This window comes from Natator depressus, chromosome 7, assembly GCF_965152275.1.
Source record: "Natator depressus isolate rNatDep1 chromosome 7, rNatDep2.hap1, whole genome shotgun sequence".
NCBI lineage: Eukaryota > Metazoa > Chordata > Testudines > Cheloniidae > Natator > Natator depressus.
Window position 1 is genome coordinate 120,096,636 of NC_134240.1, and position 19,765 is coordinate 120,116,400.

At 49.8% G+C, this 19,765-nt stretch overlaps 1 protein-coding gene across 1 annotated transcript in view; it reads right to left on the reverse strand.

Annotated features, from left to right (window-relative positions):
- Nucleotides 1-4,614, reverse strand: part of TRIM8 (tripartite motif containing 8) — a 50,439-nt gene extending 45,825 nt beyond the window's left edge. The window contains exon 1 of the mRNA XM_074959442.1: nt 2,422-4,614. Coding sequence (XP_074815543.1) covers nt 2,422-2,991 — 570 coding nt within the window. The 5' untranslated portion in view covers nt 2,992-4,614. The remainder of the gene's footprint in view (nt 1-2,421) is intronic.
- Between the last annotated feature and the right edge of the window lie 15,151 nt (nt 4,615-19,765).

Below are 19,765 nucleotides of genomic sequence, written 5' to 3' on the forward strand. Positions count from 1 at the left end.
ACTCCCGGCTCTGGGATGAAGGTATCTTTCCTACTTGGCTCTGCCCTTTTCCCAGAGAGGGACGAATTAACAGAAGCAAACAAATGCTTCTCACAAGTCTGGCTGAGTCTTTGCCCTTCCTCAGGGTTGCGGGGGGGGGGGGGGGGGAGGGAGGGAGAAGGAAAAGAAGAACCACTAGCAGCTCCATGCAACTCTTTGCTTTCCCCAAAAAACCCGGAGGGGGAAAAACCACTTTCCTGTGAGCTCACACTGACTCCTCTCCGCAGAGAATCCCCCCCAGGCCTGGCCATCCAACTGGAAAGTAATCACGTTGCGCTTTTTATTTATTACCCCTTTTTTTTTTTAATTGCTAAATGGTGACTCATTTTGGCAGCGTTAAAATACACAGGAAATCATCCCCATTTTACAGCAACCACCATTCGATTCACTGTTAAATATTTATTCCGTGCACTGCGGCCCTGGGAGGAAGCCGAGGGTCCCACTGCCCTGAAGCAGTTGTACGGGAGACAGCAGGACAGAAGAGGAGAGACCTTGGGGCCAGCCCAAGGAAGACAGCAACGCTGGGGTGGGTTGATGGCCTATGCGCTTGTTAGCTGTCCCCAGTCTCCACAGCTAAGGGGAGGGACTAGACCCCAGGATTAGGGCAGGAAGGGCTCCACCAGGCCACGCTGCCAAACAAGTCTCAATGTACAAAACCCCCTATTATTCCAGTTCTGGGCACGAGCACGCAAAACCTCAGTGGTCTGTGCTCCTCCCAGGATGGGCACTGGTCCCACCCGTCCCCACCACAAACTCTTCATTGTTCAGCCAAATGTCAGCTAAGTGCCCACAGGCAGAAAAGCTGGTGCATTAGCCCGCTGCGCCCCCATGCTGCCCCCTCCCCAGGGCTTTTGGAGAAGCCTAGTCACTGGTGACACCACCCCCAGCTGCTCAAGTTCCTGCCCCTGCCTCACCCCTCCTCCACAACACCCACCTCCAGCCGGTTTCAAACATCACCAGAGGAGGGAGACTTTGGTGGAGCCCAGGGGGTGGGAAGAGAGAGGAGATGCTGATTTGACACTGACGAGCCATACCAAGGGAGGGATGCATTGTAATCAAGGCATTGCTTGCCACCCCTGGGAGCAAGCTGCCTGAAACCAGATTTCAAAGCAATTCAACCTACGAACCCATCTGATTTCCCTTCCACCCTCACTTATTTGGGAAGCAGAAGAGGGCAGGGCCTTCGGAAAAGGTTCTGGAGGCAAGTCCTCTAGCAAAGGGTCTCTCTCTGCTGATGTTTTGTTCTAAACCAGGGCGATTATGTTCTGCATTCATCCGCTGCAACAAATGGCCCAGGGAGGGGATCCTTTACGTTATAACCACATACCCATAATTAGCTGCATCAGCAAGTTACCCATATCCTCTTCGTTAATTAGTTTGCAAAGCAGTTTGAAGGTTTCAAGTCCTATTGTCACCAGTGGGTGACAAATGACTTCAAAAGATCCCCATCAAATATCTCACTGCTTCCTCTCCCCCACCTCCACTCCATTGTTTGAATAACCCCTTGAAAGCTGAAAACACAAACCCCATACCAGTGATTTTATCACCCACCCCTGTTTGACATGCACTCCCCCCGCCCCCTTTCTCCTCACCCCCATGATGCCTTTCCAGCTGAGCTTGAAATTAACGTCTGCTTTTGTAGCCAGGCTAGTCCACAGGATATGAGACACAGTAGGTAGGTTGGTCCAGTCAAAGATATTACCTCACCTACTTTGTCTCTCTCACGTCTGCTTTTGTTTACTTCCTCATTTGTACCCCAGCACCACTGAGGAGCTGGGAACAGGGCACTGCATCAAATGGCAGTTGCAGAACCATCAGGGAGGAGGAGTGCAAGGAGTTATTTTGTGTAGGTCCTACGTAAACACTGCCCTTTTCAAAAAATAAAAAGATTTCTCAATGGCACAGCAGAGGATTAAAAATGAAGTAGATCAAGGAATAGGTGGCAAATTCCTCCCCTAATGACTTTAAACCAGGTGGATTTTGTGGAGGGGAGGGGGACTCAGATTTGACTGTGCCTACTTGAGTCTGGAATCTTCACAATTGAGTAAAAGCCCTTGATCAAAAAGAATCACCGTGGGGGGCTAGGTAAAGGTTCAGACAGGCAATGCGGGGCAGTGATTCGCTTCCATCCCACTCTTGAACTGGAAGAGATCCATGAAGTCCCTTTGTCTTGCCCCACTGGCCAGTCCCAGGTCGGTTCCAACGACACATTATTTTTAAGGACTTTGACCATCTCTTTTAGACTGGAATCTCCTCGGGGCAGGGACTTACTTGCCTTTACTTGTCTCTTGGGCAGCACCCTGCACACCACGGGCACGCTGCAACCAGCACAACCATCTCAGAGAGAGAGACAAAAAAGGGACAACTGCGGGGTCCACTTACCCTGATCTCGTTGCGCCGGATTTCCACGTCACACACCGAATGGCCCTGGTGGGCCCCGCTGTAGTAGCAGCAGAATTGGCACACGGCGACCTGCTCCGCTTCACAGTGGTACAGTCGGTAGGCGTTGTGCTGGGGGCAGCTCCAGGCCCGGACATCGTCCGCCTCCACCAGGAGGTGCCCCCGGGCCGTGGAGGGCTGCTGCAGGTGCGTCTGCACGTGAGATTGACAGCAGGGGGCCTCGCACCTCAGACAGATCTTTTGGGCAGGCAGCGGGGGGCCCCTGCGGCAGAAGACGCAGTGCAAGACGGAGGGGGTCTTCTCCAGGTTGAGGGAGTTGAACTTTTCCACAATGTTGGTCAGTTTCAAGTTCTTCTCCAGGTTGGGTTTCTGGTTGTAGGCCTGATTGCATTCCGGACAGCGCACTAACCCAGTCTCTTTGGCCCATGCCTCCCCTATGCAGCCCCTGCAGAAATTGTGCTTACAAGGAAGTTGAACGGGTTCCACAAAGACATGCAGGCAAATGGGACATATAAGTTCCTCTTCAAAACAGTTCTTCCAATTTTCAGCCATTTCTACAGATATATATATATATATATATAATCTCTCTCTTACTATTTCAGTTTGATCTACAGATGCCAATGGAGAGTGGGCTTTTCCCCCTGCAGTGGGAAGCCTGCCGGTAAACTGCTATTGAAAAATAAAAAAATAATAAAAAATAAAAACTACAGGATATTCTAAAATTCAAAGTAAAATAACCCACAGAGCAGAGTCCTACGAAACTCAAACACTAACAAAAATGTATATATACGATCTGATTAAGGGCCAGTGTTAGCTGGAAAAAAAAACAAACAAAAAACACAGACGCTTTCAGGGTTTAAAGCCCACAATTTTAACAACTCTTAGGAGCAGTTCTGTTTCTTCTGATTCCGGAAGATGAATCGAAACTTACTGAAGGTTGAAAAAAAAATCCATACAAAATCCAGTAGCAGAGTCCAAGTTCCATTAAAAACCTCCTAAATTTAGAACTCCGGATTTGATTTTTCTTGTCTTCGGTTTGCAACTGACATTCAATATTTTAAAGGGACTTTTGTCCACCAACCCAGTCAGAAGCCCAAGAGAATAGACTGCCTCCGATTTCTTTTCCCCCTTCCTTTTCTCCCTGAGGGGAGCTAGGAATTAGTCTTTTTAAAAAAAAATATAATAAAAAAAATCAGAGTTAAGATCCAAATGGAAAGAAGGAGGAAGATTAAAAAACAATGAAACAACAAACTGGATTCTTTCAACTGCCCCAACGATTTTCTTCTAACCCAGCTGAGCAGCAAAAAAAATTCTTTCGGTTGCTTTGGAATAGTGAGATCTTGGACGGAAGAACACAGTGGGAAGACGGGTCAATCATTCAGATGAAATTCCAGCCCAGAGCCAAAGGAACCCTCCCTATCCCTTCCTCCTTTCACAAATAGGAATGAGAATGAAAGAAGAAAAAAAGGTTTGGGAGAGGGGAAAAAAAGGCCCATGAAACAAAAATCAACCTGTGCTCTAAATTCTCACTAGGGAACAGGTTTAGAAAAAGAAAATCTCGTTTCAGGATCTGGAGAGATTCCGATTCAAGGTAAAAACGTCCCCAAGTAGAAACAATAAAACAAAACAAAAGCTCAATATTTGGGAGCGAGCTGGGTCGCTGGCAGGAAAACAAGCATGCCTTGATCAAACTGAAAAGGAATTTCTCAACTGCTAATGAAGAGCCCTTCCCCCTCCTTTTCCTTCTCTTCTCTGTTTTCTCTCTGACATGAAAGCTATTTCTCCTTTCAGATCCAGCCTGCAAAGGGGGGGGTGAGAAAGAAGCTGAAAGCCGACTGCCGAAATGTACAATTCCAGCAGGATCTAGTCAATTCTCAGCCATTTTGAGTTGCCGCTCTCAGTTTGGATTTTAAAAATATAGCGACAAGAGAAAGGAGGGTGGATTTAACAAGAAAAAGTAATAAAAACAATATACAAAAAAAAATAACCGATCCGGTAGACGGCACCACCCTGTAAAGTATGCGCCTGATGTGTCAGTTTAAGGAGGGGAAACTCCACATTGAGTCGGTGCAGCAGCAGCAGCTGCTGTTGTCTTTTGGCTTTATCATCAGATCAAAAAAAAAAAGCCAACAGGCTCATCACGGCCACCTCCAGCCATCTTGGTTTTTGTTGTGTTGTTTTGTGTGTGTGTGTGTGTGTGTGTGTGTGTGTGTGTGTGTGTGTGTGTGTGTGTGTGTGTTTTTTTTTTTTAATAATCTTTTTAATAAAGACAGCCGTCTCTTCTCCCCCTCCCTCCGCCCCCAGAACCATAAAAAAAAACCACACACCAATCTGGCAGCACCCTGGTTTCAAGGCTCTCTCCTCTGCCCTACCCGCTCCTCCCGGATTCTTTGCCCCACGCAGGGGGAGGTGGAAAAAACAAACCGACTCCCCAACAGAATGAAAAGGGAGGGAGAGGGGAAAAAAACACACACCCACACCCCCCCCGGCCGCCACGCAACAGCCCCAACCCAAGCGGGCTCGGCCCCGATGTCACACGCCCGCCGGGGCAGCGGCTCCCCTGGGCTGGGCCATAAAGAAGGAATAAGGACCCCTGACAGCTACAGATCCATCGTCAAGCTGCAGCTCCAGAGCCAGGCTGCCACATCCCCGGGGGGGCGGGAGATGCGTGTCGGGGAAGGACGGGGGGGGGGCAGAGCAGGAGAAGCGGCCCCCACACCGCCCTATAAATCCTCAAGATGCTATGGGGGGGGTGCGCGGACCCCAAAGTCCTCGGGATTTTTGTGGGGGGGGCTGGAAATCGGGAAGCGGCTCCCCCTGGGGGGGGGCGATAGAGGCTGCAGGGAAGGAGGGGGGGGGGTCCGGGTCCTCTTCGGGCTCTCGCTGCGCAGGGGGGCGGCCCGATCCCCCCGCCCCGAGCAGGCGCCCCTGGGGCCGCGGCGCCCCGTGCGAGTGACAACCCTCGGGGAGCGCGGGGGGATCCGGTCCGGAGGGTGCCGCGGCCGCCGCTTCCTCGCCCGCTGCCGCCGCCGCCTCCCCGCGCCCGTGGCCGCCTCTCACGCCGGCGCCGAGCCGCCGCACCAGCCTCTCGCCCGGGCCCCGCCCCGCCGGCCCACGTGACCGCCACAAGTCGCTACATTGACACACCGCCGCGTTCGGGGCCTCCTGCCTTAAAGCGGCCGCGCCTGGGCGGCAGAGGTGGGGGGGGGGGCCCACCGCTCTCCCCCTCCCCCTCGCCTGCGACCCTCGCTGCCCCCCTGGCAGGGTTAGGGCTGTGAACGTGGCACCCGGGACCCCCAGCCCCAGGCGGGTCCCGCAGCACCAGGCAGGGGACCAAGACCGCTGCTGCCCCAAAGAGCTTCCAATCCCTGGCGGGAGGGACCTGCCGGCATGACCAGGCCCGGAGGGTTAGCACGGGAGGCGGTGGACGGGAGCAGCATGGGCGCTCCCGGCCCCGGGCACAAGGCAGCCGGGGGGTCAGGGCTCCGGTGCATCAAGCGTTCTACTCTGGCCAGGGGCACGGGCGTACAGCCATCCGCTCTGGCCCCCATTCCCACAGTATCTGAGGCCCTGATCCTCCAAGGCACGTAAGGGGGCATCGAGGCAGCCAACGGCCCGCTTCACGGGTAGCGCAAGCCCAAGGCTGTCTGCTGCAGGTGGTGTAAAGACATACCCTTAGACACGTAATTCCCATTAAAATCAATGTGAGGTAGGTGCCTAAATACCTTTGGGGAGCTGGGCCCCACAATCTTTAATATATTTACCCTCACAACACCCCCGTGCAATAGGGAAACGCTATCATCCCCATTTTACAAATGGGGGACTGAGGCACAGAGAGACTAAGGCCTAAGCACCAGACCATGTTGTGTGAGATCAAAGCTCTTCAGTCTCCAGGAAAATACATGGTTTTTCTAGCTGCCCACCCTGCAAACTCCACCTGAGATCTGAGAGGTAGATGAACACATTGCCAACAATACAGATTCTGGAGCTAGGACTTTGTAGGGATGTGTGCGTTCTTTCTAGGGGTGCTGGTTTTTAAGCATAGCAGAGTTTTACAGATTTGCATACAACCTTGTAAAGGCCTCCACGTTTTCTGCACCCCATGAGAAAAGCAGTCTAAGTCCAGCCAACCCCAAGTGTTCCAAAATCATGAGTCACCCCCCCAAAAGACTATACGATTGGCTTCAAAATCATGACAATGAAACCAAAAATAATGAAGTTTCGCTACTTTTCATCTTCCTTCTGTGTTTTGAGCCCTTGAGCTACACTTGGGTCATGTTTTTGAAGCCCACACCTTACCCTTTTTAAAATATGAATAGTCACATGAATCTGGGAGCTGGGGCTTTAAGAAAAAAAACCCAAATACCATGAGAGCTGGGATAAAATTGTGAGAGTGGGCAACACTATAAGTGTCCCTGGAGCCAAATCCTTTTTGGAATTAAATGCTCACCCCACTTTTTAGGAGTGATCTCGCAGTTATTCTTCTCTCTTTCTTCAGCGAAGATAAATGATTGAGAAATATTTCCAGCTTTGCTCACCAGTGCTGATCACAGTGAGCTGACCTGCACTTCACCGCACTCTGCGTTTAGCTTCATTGCGGCTCGGGATTTGGTGAAGCTCCTTTCATTCAGGCCAGTCCATGGGCTTGTCAAACCCAAAGGGCTGGGGAGCGCTGAACTTTGGCAGTTTTCTTTTCCTGTTATTGATGCTGGTTCAGAATGAGTTCATCTGTGACACCGTCATGTGTCAGTGGCAAAGAATCCTAGAAAGCGTCACTTTCTTCCAACACGGAACATGGACCTTTATTAGAATAAGCAACTCAATGCTAACCCTAAAGCTCCTCTGTTTCTCTCTGCTTTACTGTAGAGCTCTGCCTATAATCTCCCCAAGCCTTATTGCTGCCTGGTGGATTGCTACAGATTTAAAGAAACAATACACATAACGTCACTGTTTTGTTAATTCTTTTGACCATGAGCAACGCAGACTAGAATCCAGATCGATCTCTCTCTCTCTCTCTCTCAGTGCTGTGTTGGTTCTGCAAGGAGAAGAGGAGTATAAAGCAGGTGCTCAGAGTCTAGAGTGGTGAAGACCATCGAAGTACTGAGGAAGACACAAGGCCGGCTTTAGGTTTTTTGCCACCCCAAGCAAAAAATTTGCTGCTCTAAGCTCCGAGAGCGCAACTGCCCAAGCCAAAAAAAAAAAGAGTGGCCAGAATGCTGCCCTTGGAATTGTGCATCCCCCAGTACGCGTTTGTTTTGCTGGTGCCTAGAGCCGGTCCTGGGAAGAGAGAAGTAGTAAGCACTCATTTTACTCGTGAAAGTGAGCTGATCTGACTGTGAAAACACACGGGCAGCAGGTCAAGTGAGAAAGGAAGAGCCAATAGTCGCTTGCTTTTAAACTGGGGCCCTACAAGCTCTGTATAGTCTGTCCTCACCGGGGTTCATAACCACATTTGAAACGGTTGGTGGTGGCTTGCGTCCATGCAATGGTTTAAAACACAGATGAACTAGCACCTAGCAAGCTGGAGGGTGACAAGAGCCATTAGTAGTTTACAGCAATTGTTCCTAAGCACCTCCAGGTACTGATTCCGTAGGCCTCGGAGCCTGTGGCTGGCCCATTCCTGCCTTAATAACGAGCCTCTTAAATTGGGCCCCGACGTGCTACTGCATCCCACTCAGCTGCACCCACCCTCGGCCAGGTTAGAGAGCACACAGCAGACCAGGAAGCAGCTGCTGACAATCTGTAGAAACCTTCACACCATTTTACAGACTACAATATGTGGTACCTTGCCTCAGGAGAGTTGCTCCGTGTAACCGACATCAGGGTCTGAATGCTGCCATCTCTGGGGTGGAGGGTAGCAGCTAACTGATGAAAAATAAGGAGAATATACTTCAGTTAAAGACAAGTCCAAGCCCTGACGCACGCAAACGGGATGATGAATCAAGCTGTCAGCCTGGCAAATGAGTACAACTGGGGCCTGCCTTACACGCAAGCTGAACGCACTGTCCCAGGACAGCTCACCTAGGGCCTGCGTCCCTATCATGCTGTGATACCAGTGTGGGATGGAGAACCTCATCTCCAGCCACACCAGGGAGCAATTCGTAGATTGATCCAGCCCTTCCAGCAGTTGGTTCTAGCTTGGGGTCCTGCGAACTGCAAGACTGGCCATGGGTACCAAAAACTCTGGAAAGAGCCGAATCCTCATGGGCCAATCCAGCTCCCAATGAGCATTTTGCCCTAGGCTCAGGACTGGGCCATTATTTTGTGTCCAAACATTTTAGCTGTGCTTTGTTCTCCCCAGTTTTGAACAATTTATGTTTTGCCCACAAGGTCTCTTTAAAACCTAAATTCCTACCTGTGGTTTTTTTTTGTTTTTTGTTTCCCCTTCTCTTGGAGATTGGGCAATTCTCCTTTTCCCTTGGAAGAGAACATAGGGGTGTGTCTGTTATCACATCTCTCCTGCCAATCTCCTTATCAGCAGCTGCTTTTGCAGGAGGAGGGGGGTTGTATATCCGACTCCTGCTGAATGTGCTAGGGTGTTGGAAGCAAAATATGTTTCCAATGTAAACACATTTCCCATAAGGAGAATTGAAAAGGCAGAACTCAAGAGCGGCTTAAAAAGGGAACATTTAGATTAAAAAACCACGTAGTGCTTTCTGCCGAATCAAGATACCACTGTAATGCATGTTAACAGGAGGAAGCACTACCTCGTGATTAAAGCCCAGGACTGGGAGTCAGGACTCCTGGGTTCTATTCCTGACTCACTGTGTGACCTTAGAGTAACAGCCGTGTTAGTCTGTATTCGCAAAAAGAAAAGGAGTACTTGTGGCACCTTAGAGACTAACCAATTTATTTGAGCATGAGCTTTCCTGAGCTACAGCTCACTTCATCAGTATGCATCCGATGAAGTGAGCTGTAGCTCATGCTCAAATAAATTGGTTAGTCTCTAAGGTGCCACAAGTCCTCCTTTTCTTTTTGTGTGACCTTAGGTAAGTCACGTGACCGCTCTGTGCCTCTCTTTGCCCATCGTAAAATGGGGATACCAGTGATTTACTTCTTAGTGGGTTGTGAGATTTAATTTGTCCCTGTTTGTAAAAATGCTTTGAGATCCTCGGAGAGAGGAAACTAGAGCGTGGCAAAGCATAGTATGTTCATTATTACAGTGCTGTGCTAGCTTCTTTAGCATCACAAAACACAGCCATCAGGCTGGCAGATGGCCCAGCACAATATAAATACGACCGGACCAAGTGCTCATCTGCCCCGATGGACGCGAAATTCAATGCTGAATTAAATCCAATGGCTGTGCGGGATGTGAAATCTTCTGCCTTTGCTAACTTGACCGACTTTGGAAGTGTCTGCAAGTCGTTGCAACCCAATGACTGCTTGGTGCCCCTTGAGCTGTGCATTGGTGGGGCTGAATCCAATCCCTAGCGGACAGGAATCTGCATTGCAGAAGCCACCAAAACCCCTGGCCCCGTTGATGGCAATTTGGGCACAGAGGCCAAGCACTGAATGAACCCTGCACACTGACCCCTCTAGAAATGGTCACGCCAGAATGGGCAGCCTAGTCACTGCCACCCTACCTGCTCTGTGGAGAAACAGGAGACACTGGTCCCCAGCACTGGCAAACTGGCACAAAATGACTGAATATATTTCCAAATTCACTGCGTTCAGCTGAACCCCTGCCCAAGACTTACAGGGTACGTCTACACTTGCAGCTGGGAGTGTGCTTCCCAGCGTGGGCCAACAGACTCAAAACACCATGGCAGCAGCGTGGGCTAGCCACTCAAATCCAAACCCGCCCAAGCCCCTGAGTATGTACTCAGGCTAGCCTAGGACGCTGTGGCCACACTGGTGGTTTTAGCGCATTCGCCTGAGCAGAGCTAGCACGTGTCGGTCTGGGGGGGGGCTGCGACCCATGCTCCCAGCTGCTGTGTAGACGCCCCCAAAGATCCACACCAGCCGCACCTCTTTTTTAGCCGGGTTAAGTAAATTTGATTTGTAATCTAATAATACTTCCCATCCAAGGATCTCAAAGCACTTTGCACATATCAATGCAGCAGGTCATTATTCCTGTTTCACAGACGAGGAAAATGAAACCCAGAGAGTCTGGCCGGCATTTTCAAGAGCAGTCCCTGCTTTGATGTACCTGGCTTGTGACACCTGATTTCCAGCATGGCTGAGCTCTCATGCCTCCCGTTGAAATCAGTGGCTCAATCCCTCTGTAAAATCCAGCCTGAGGTGTCCACCTGAAAATCAGCGACCCCGCTGGAAACTTGGCTTTAGCTGAGTTTCCCAAGGTCAGGGAGGATCAAATCCAACCTCCCTGACCCCCAGTCATGTGCCTGAACCAGAAGACCAACTTTCCTCTTTAAGCAGAGTCTACTGGGCAGCAAAGAGACTCGGGCTCCGAGAGCTGCAGTTTAAACTGTACTCAAGTTCAGTCACTCGTGAATGAAATTGGTTTGCTGGGTTCTTTCCACACTTCCCCATTTCATAACTTTATGTAAAACTTTGGTGCAGTTGTGTGAGAGCCAGTGAGCCGGGGCTAAAACCCAGTCAGGACGTACCTCTGTGGGCCTGAGACAAATAGCCTGTTTCCTTCCCGAAGAGCCCTCTTCTGTACCAGGAACCCCAGACACAGAGTAACAGCACTGAAGATTTGTATGTACCACCAGGTTCCGAGAACCCAGCTCAGGGTTAGTCAGAAGAGTCTCGCTATTTGCCTAGCAAATAATGACCTGAAGACAAGCTCTGTGTAGCTCAAAGGCTTGGCTCTCTCACCACCAGAATTTGGTCCAACAGAAGATATTACCTCCCCCACCTTCTCTCTCTTATATCCTGGGACCCACCCAGCTACACCACCACTGCATACATATTTACCTAGCAGTCATTTATGCTACAGATCTACCCTAATGCAAACTCTCTCCTGCTTCCCACCCAGGCTCGTTAAAAAAAGGGACCGACTGAGGGTGGTTGGGAATTTTTTGTCAGGTAAATCAGGAGGGGAGTGAGTGGAAAGGCAAGGTGAGGAAACCCAGCTTGGATGGTTCCCGATTGGGAATCACTAGAAGTGGCAGAGTCAATCCAGACAGCTGCTCATGCAGTTCACGCCCTTTCCTGGTGGAAAGCTGAAGTCAAGGATGACGCTGTCCTTACGGAGGGACTTATGAACGTGCTGAAGAATAACTGGGACTTTCCCATGGTATGCACCCACCCCCACTCTTTACGTTCCTCTCCAAAGAGCTCTCTGCCCTAAGCTCCCCTCACCTCAATGCAGCTCTCGAGGGGCAGATCTGGTGCTCTCAATACCCTAGTAAATTACCCTAGTACACCGCGTGGACGGCTCTCGCCCAGGGGGCTGGCAGTCGGGTTGCCAACTTTCTAATCCCACAAAACCAAACTCCCTTGCCCCGCCCCTTCTCCAAGGCCCCACCCCCACTCACTCCATCCCTCCTCCCTCCATCGCTCACTCTCCCCCACCCTCACTCATTTTCACTGGGCTGGGGCATGGGGTTGGGTGCAGGAGGAGGTGAGGGCTCTGGGGTGGTGCCAGAAATGAGGGTTTTAGGGTGTGGGAGGGGGTCTCTAGGCTGGCTGGGACAGGGAGTTGGGGTGCGGGAGGGGGTGGGGGGTGCAGGCTCCAGCCGGGCAGCACAGCAGATCTAAGGCAGGCTCCTTGCCTGCTCTGGCTCCACGTGGCTCCCGGAAGTGGCTGGCATGTCTGGCCTAGCCCCCAGGCACAGGGGTGGCCAGGCAGCTCTGCACCCACGGACACCGCCCCTGCAGCTCCCGTTGGCCATGGTTACCGGCCACTGGGAGCTGTGGAGCCAGCGCTCGGGGTGGGGTCAGAGCATGGAGCTTCCCTGATCGTCCCTGCACCTAGGGGCCTCAGGGACATGCTGGCCACTTCCAGGAGCCACGCAGACCCAGGGCAGGCAGGGAGCCTGCCTTAGCCCCGCTGCACCGCTGGCTGGACTTTTAACAGTCCGGTCAGCAGTGCTGACTGGAGCCGCCAGGGTCCCTTTTTGACCAGGCGTTCCAGTCGAAAACTGGATGCCTGGCGACCCAAGGCTAGGCCAGAGGTTTGAGAAGGAGCTGCAGCACGTAAAACTTTTGCACCAGTTCCCCTGATGAGCAGCAAGAAAGCAAACATCGATGGATTACTGACTGTGCTATGAGACACGCTCCAACATGCATGTATTTGCTTTGCCGAGGCTATTGAAACAGGCAGGCAGACTGCTTGAGCACACAGAAGACAAATTATCCAGAAGGCCCAGCTGGGACCGTGACCTAGCAAGAGCTCACGACAAACTAGTAAATCTAGTTGCAGCAGAAAAACCAGATAAAGTGGGTTGTCGTTGAACTGGCATCATTCTAACAAGCCCGGCACACATTTAACATCTGCGTTCTGGGAAACTCTGGTGCACAACAAAGCTGGCTTATGGGCAGACTCTATAAGGCCTTGTGTTAGGTGTGGCCCCCTAACGACCTCTTACCCTGTCTTAAATGAAGTGCGTGTTCACACATCAGTTTGAACAAGGTTTTGTCTCCACCCACAACAAGGATTCACCCAGTCAGGAGCAGTGCAAGCACCATAAAGGTGGGGGGGGGGGGCACAGGTGCCCAAACTGTGGCCCTACCCCCTGTTCCGGCACCCCTGCACCCAGTTCATAACAATATCTTTAAATACGAGGACAGATTCTTGGCCCTCTGCCACTCAGGCGCTATAGAAACAGGTTGCAAACCAGGCTGGAGCACAGAATCATAGAACTGGAAGGGACCTCCAGAGGTTGTCTAGTCCAGTCCCCTGCACTCATGGCAGGACTAAGTGTTATCTAGACCACCCCTTACAGGTGTTTGTGCAACCTGCTCTTAAAAATCCGCAATGATGGCGATTCCACAACCTCCCTAGGCAATTTATTCCAGTGCTTCACCACCCTGACAGTTAGGAAGTTTTTCCTAATGTCCCACCTGAACCGCCCTTGCTGCAATTTAAGCCCATTGCTTCTCATCCTATCCTCAGAGGTTAAGTACAGTTTTTCTCCCTCTTCCTTGTAACAACCTTTTATGTGCTTGAAAACTGTTATCATGTCCCCTCTCAGTCTTCTCTTCTCCAAACTAAACAAACCCAACTTTTTCAGTCTTCCCTCGTAGGTCATGTTTTCTAGACCTTTCATCATTTTTGTTGCTCTTCTCTGGACTTTCTCTAATTTGTCTACATCTTTCCTGTAATGTGGCACCCAGAACTGGACACAATACTCCAACTGAGGCCGAATCAGCGTGGAGTAGAGCGGAAGAATTACTTCTCGTGTCTTGCTTACAATACTCCTGCTAATACAGCCCAGAATGATGTTTGCGTTTTTTTGCAAAAGTGTTACACTGTTGACTCATATTTCGCTTGTGATCCACTATGACCCCCAGATCCCTTTCCGCAGTTCTCCTTCCTAGGCAGTCATTTCCCATTTTGTACGTGTGCAACTGATTGCTCCTTCCTAAGTGGAGTACTTTGCATTTGTCCTGATTGAATATAGAGTTCCTCCCTCTTTGTCAAAATCAAACCTAGAACAGCCTCCCCTAGTAGCTTTCTCCACCTTCTGAAATAAAAAATGGTCTCCAATACATTCCAAGAACTTGTTGGATAATCTGTGCCCCAGATGTCCCAGCAGATGGCTGGGTAGTTGAATTCCCCCATCACCACCAAGTCCTGGGCTTTGGATGATTTTGTTAGTTGTTTAAAAAAGCTTCATCCACCTCTTCTTCCTGGTTTGATGGCCTGTAGTAGACCCCGACCATGACATCACCCTTGGTTTTTACCCCTTTTATCCTGACCCAGAGACTTTCAACGAGTCTGTCTCCCATTTCCATCTCAACCTCAGTCCAAGTGTGCACATTTTTAATATATAAGGCAACACCTCCTCCCGTTTTTCCCTACCTGTCCTTCCTGAGCAAGGTGTACCCTTCTATTCCAATATTCCAGTCATGCGTATTATCTCTCCAAGTCTCCGTGATGCCAACTATGTCATAGTTGTGTTTAGTTACTAGCATTTCGAGTTCTTCCGGCTTATTCCCCATATGTCTCGCATTAGTATACAGACATCTAAGATACTGATTTGATTCCCCCCTGCCCAGTTCTGTCTTGTCTCTCCCTTATCCCTGTTATAACAGCTCGTGCTCCCCCCAGGTTCCGACCCTTCTCCCAGGTCTCCATGTTTTTGACTTACCTGTGGGCTTTGGTCACCTGCCCCCATTGAGCCTAGTTTAAAGCCAACCTCACGAGGTTAGCATCCCAAGCTCTGGGACCCTTTCACTGCTATTAAACAGCCCCTTCGCCCAAGCCCTGCAAGGCCAAGTCACTCAGCAGACAAGGGCCAGCCCCGGGTTTTTAATTGCAGTGTAGACAGACCCTGAAAGCCCACAGGGAGCACGCCAGCTCAGTGAGTAGGTGCTGATTTTACACACTCTCTCGAATGATCAGCCATTTACACGCTCTCTTCCTCAGTTTCCCGACCTGAAAAATAGCATTTATTTAATGCCTTCCCTCCCAGGGGCTGCCCTGAGGTTCAGGGAGCTGATGTTTGTAAAGTTCTCCAAGAATGACGGCAATCAAAAAGAGTCTGGGGCCAGATGAGGAATGCTAGAGCTAGCAGACTTGTAAGGAGGTTCTCATAGCCTGGGTCAGGAGAGGCTTAATTGAGAGGGTTTGCCATTTATTAGGGAATAAATAGAAAGCATAAGCAGCAGAGGGTGGAAGCAACCCTGAGCCAGCTAGAATTTCATCGCTGTTGAATAGGCTCTGTCTTTGGAACAGGAGCTTTGATTGCTACCCGCCCCCTACTCCATACAGACCAGTCAGGCTGTTTAAAGGGCCATTAATACAGATTATCACAGGGCTCTGTGTCAGGATCTCACAGCCTTGCTCATACCATATGGCACTCGCCACCTATACTCCTTGGAAACCGTTCCCTGAGAATCCTCTGTGCCAGTCCTAATAGCACCTCAAAGAAGGAGCCACAAGTATTGACGCAGGGGTTCCTGGCACTTGGGGTAGCTGGTGGCTGAGTAAAGATCAGAAATGGACAAGAGGGGGCAGGCCCACCTCTGCGGTGCATTGAAAATTCTGTTAAAATTGTCGGCTGACACTTTAAATTGCAGGGGGTTTTCCTGGTCCTGCTTGCAGTTTAGGTGGTTCTGTGTGGACGTGTGCAATTCAGACCTAGCAGCAATCACTCTGCAGAGAACCAGGTTAGAATAAGGAAGGGTGAGTTGTGTCACTCCATTTTTAGGGAGCAGCCTGCTTTCTCTCTCTCTGTTTTTCGGTTCTTGTGTGTTATCGTTCCGAATTCTAAGATATAAAGTCATGTTACATTACAACCTTCCAGCAAGAGTATTTTGTTTTTATCTAACTTCTGTGTGTGTGTGGGCCTGTGAACCTAACAACTTCCTGGAAGAAAACTGCTGTGATCCCTTAAAAGGTCATGCCCCAACAGCATAGAGTTGCTGCTGTGTGTGTGTGGTACATCATTTGCCTTTAACGTTAGAATGCAGTAAAACAAGGTGTGGCTGCAACCAGGCCTCTTTGTACTGAGAACTTTTCAGTGCACACGCTGTGCAGAGTTTGGCTTCATCTGCAGGTGGATGAGACCCCATAAGAAAACCCAGGCTAGTACAGGAAAGGATGCTAGCAATTCAGTAGATTGCACTCGTCCCTCTGAATGCAACATGGCATTAAGGGGCGCTGAGGTTCTGCCATCTAAACAATACTTAAAGCCGAAGTTCTGAGACTTTACTTTCATTACAGTTTTATTTGCAAAAGTAAGGGTAATGCCCAAGTGTGCTGGCCAAATGTTAGCTCCAGCATTGCCTTCCTGGGCACCTTAAATTTAGCTCTGCTGTTTGACTTGGATATGGTATTTTTGACTTCTTGTCCTGAACGCCTGCAATAATGTTGTTTTGTGGTATTAAACAGCTGCCATTTACCACCTCAGAGGTGGCTGCATTCCAGTGACAGGTGACATGATCCCTCTCTGGTGCCTTTACTTACTGCTTAGGGTGGTGTGAGACTTAATTAAGGTCTCTAAAGTTCTTTGAGCTCCTTGGATGATTTTTGATTTATTTTAAAGGATAAGGCCGACTGAAAGAATCTGTCTATTTAAACAGCAGAAAGTAATTTCTTGTACAGCACTGGAAGCCTGGGGCTGTTCTCCTCCTCCTGGATTTTACAAGCTTTCTTAAGACTCAGATCTGTAGGAGCTGGGCAGGGTGGCGGGTGCTGTGTCAGAGGCTCTGTCAGCCGGACAAATTATTAATAAGAAAAACCTTCCCTTGGAAAAGCTCAGCTCAAAACTATTCATGACTCTTGCTTCTATATAAACTCCTGCACGCCCTGGCAATCGTGAGTGACAGCCGACCGGCCCACCCTGGAAATGGCACAAGTCACTCCCTGGCAATCCCCACTGTGTCCGGAAGGCATGGGGCTGCTTCAGTGAAGAAAATGCTCAACTCTGATTCTAGCTTTGAAAGTGCAGGGCGTTCGTTCTGGGGGAGGGGAACCTACAGAGAGGGCTTGTAAACGTGACAGGCGACTAGCACAGGTGTAAGGCAAATGCTGAGCAAGCGTTTTCCATGCAGCTCTGCCAACACTGACTTGCTTAGCCCATGCTTGGCACAGCTCAGCGCGGCATTTCAGCTTTGGCCTGCAGCCCCTCCCAGTAGTCCTTATGAAGTTCTACCAAATACCTCAAGCTTGACACGCAGCCCCACTGTTGTTCCAGTCCTGGGCCTCCTGCTCAGTAACACAGAGCAGTCCTGAAGCGTAGCACCCACTGCTGGTTTGTCCTGGGGCCACTCCTCTCTCCAGGTTCTCCCTATGCACCCCTCCCCCAACACAGAGCACCCCTGCTATCTACTACAACTTTCGAGAGTGCGCTGCTTTAAATGTAATGCTGCAAGCACCTAGATCCTAAGGTAGCGAGTCCCTTATAAATACCTAAGATGACACACAGACAAACAGGCCCTGGCAGCATTCATGTGTGTGTTTCATTCTTCCATTAGCAGACTGCAATCATGTTGATTCTAAAAAAGGAAGAGTTGGTGCTAAGTCGTTAGATATGTGCTTTGACCCATGTTATATTTTAGACCTGTAACAAAAGGGTTAATTATCTCAGTGTGTATGAACAAGGATTGAACTGGAGTCTATGAAATCTGCTGCTTTCTTATTGGCTACAAGTGCTGCAGACAAAAAAAAAGTCATTGTTTCAACAAATGTTCTAGCCTGCACCTGCTGTGTTTGTTCAGTTAGTTTGAAGACACAGCTCTGTGTACAACAGCAACTTGAGAGTGGGGGTTGCAGCTTCTGGAAGCTGGTTAAAGGACTGCTTTGATCACTCTCACACGTCAGAAAAAATATTTGTCTGGGTCATAAAAGCAAAACATTTTTGTAAGGAAATTCAAGCGGGTCGTTGTCATTCTTCAACCACACAACACGGCTCTTCCTTGGATTTTTATATGAAGAAGTGGCTTGCCCTTTCTTACTGCTTCCACCTAGACACCACCGTAAGCTGTGTTCACAGCTACACGCCCATGGGCTGGGATCATATCATAGCTAGTAGGGATGGACCAGACTGAGAGGAGAGAGCTCAGAAAAGAAAATAATGCAGCACACAGCAGAATGTGGTGTTCATGATTTGTGGGCAGGGGCACTCTGCCCTCTGATTCAGTATTAAATCCAGTATCCCATCATGGTGTTACGGGGTGCTAAACTGCTACAGAGGCTATCTTTGGGCAAGAGTCCCAATGTAACCAGAGGCATGTCACTTAGCGGCTCTGTGCCTCAGTTTCCCCATCTGCAAAAAGAGGACATTAGCAGCTCCCAAACTCCCGTGGGATGCTGTAGAGCTAAATGTATTAGCCTTTGTAGAGTGCTTTGGGATCCTGAGTTAGAACGCGCTGCAGGAATGCAGAATTAATTGGTAACAAATCAGCATCCACCTGGGCATTCCTGGCTGTCACTATGTGGCACACTTGGAGTGGCCCAGCAGCAGTGGGAATCAACTCTGATGCTGCTCAAAGGGAATGTGGACACAGAGCTGGGAGTGGGGGGGATTCCCAGCTTCAGGATTCAGAGTAACAGCCGTGTTAGTTTGTATTCGCAAAAAGAAAAGGAGTACTTGTGGCACCTTAGAGACTAACCAATTTATTTGAGCATAAGCTTTCGTGAGCTACAGCTCACTTCATCAGATGCACACTGTGGAAAGTACAGAAGATCTTTTTATACACACAAAGCATGAAAAAATACCTCCCCCCACCGCACTCTCCTGCTGGTAATAGCTTATCTAAAGTGATCACTCTCCTTACAATAAAAAGAAAAGGAGTACTTGTGGCACCTTAGAGACTAACCAATTTATTTGAGCATAAGCTTTCGTGAGCTACAGCTCACTTCATCCGATGAAGGGCTTCTTTTCCATGGGTCCAGATGATGAAGATGTCATCAATATAGCGCAAGTAGAGTAGGGGCGTTAGGGGATGAGAGCTGAGGAAGCGTTGTTCTAAGTCAGCCATAAAAATGTTGGCATACTGTGGGGCCATGCGGGTACCCATAGCAGTGCCGCTGATCTGAAGGTATACATTGTCCCCAAATGTAAAATAGTTATGGGTAAGGACCAAGTCACAAAGTTCAGCCACCAGGTTAGCCGTGACATTATCGGGGATAGTGTTCTTGACGGCTCGTAGTCCATCTTCGTGTGGAATGTTGGTGTAGAGGGCTTCTACATCCATAGTGGCCAGGATGGTGTTATCAGGAAGATCACCGATGGATTGTAGTTTCCTCAGGAAGTCAGTGGTGTCTCGAAGGTAGCTGGGAGTGCTGGTAGCGTAGGGCCTGAGGAGGGAGTCTACATAGCCAGACAATCCTGCTGTCAGGGTGCCAATGCCTGAGATGATGGGGCGCCCAGGATTTCCAGGTTTATGGATCTTGGGTAGTAGACAGAATATCCCAGGTCGGGGCTCCAGGGGTGTGTCTGTGCGGATTTGATCTTGTGCTTTTTCAGCTTCAGGAGACATTCTCGCGCTAGCCCTTGTTGAGGTAGCAGCAGGGGCTAATTGCACCGAGTACATACCTGTCCGAGACTCTAGGTGTGTACTCTGGATGACTAGCTCGCAGTGCCAGGGCTACACGTGTATTTCTCCTCAAGCTGGGAATCACACCCCAAGCTCAAAGTGTAGATGCACTGTAAAGCATTGGCACCCATCCACTTGAATTAAAGGAGAATCCCTGTGCGCTAGTAACAGTATAGGGCCATGACACATGGGACAGCTGTTTTGATTC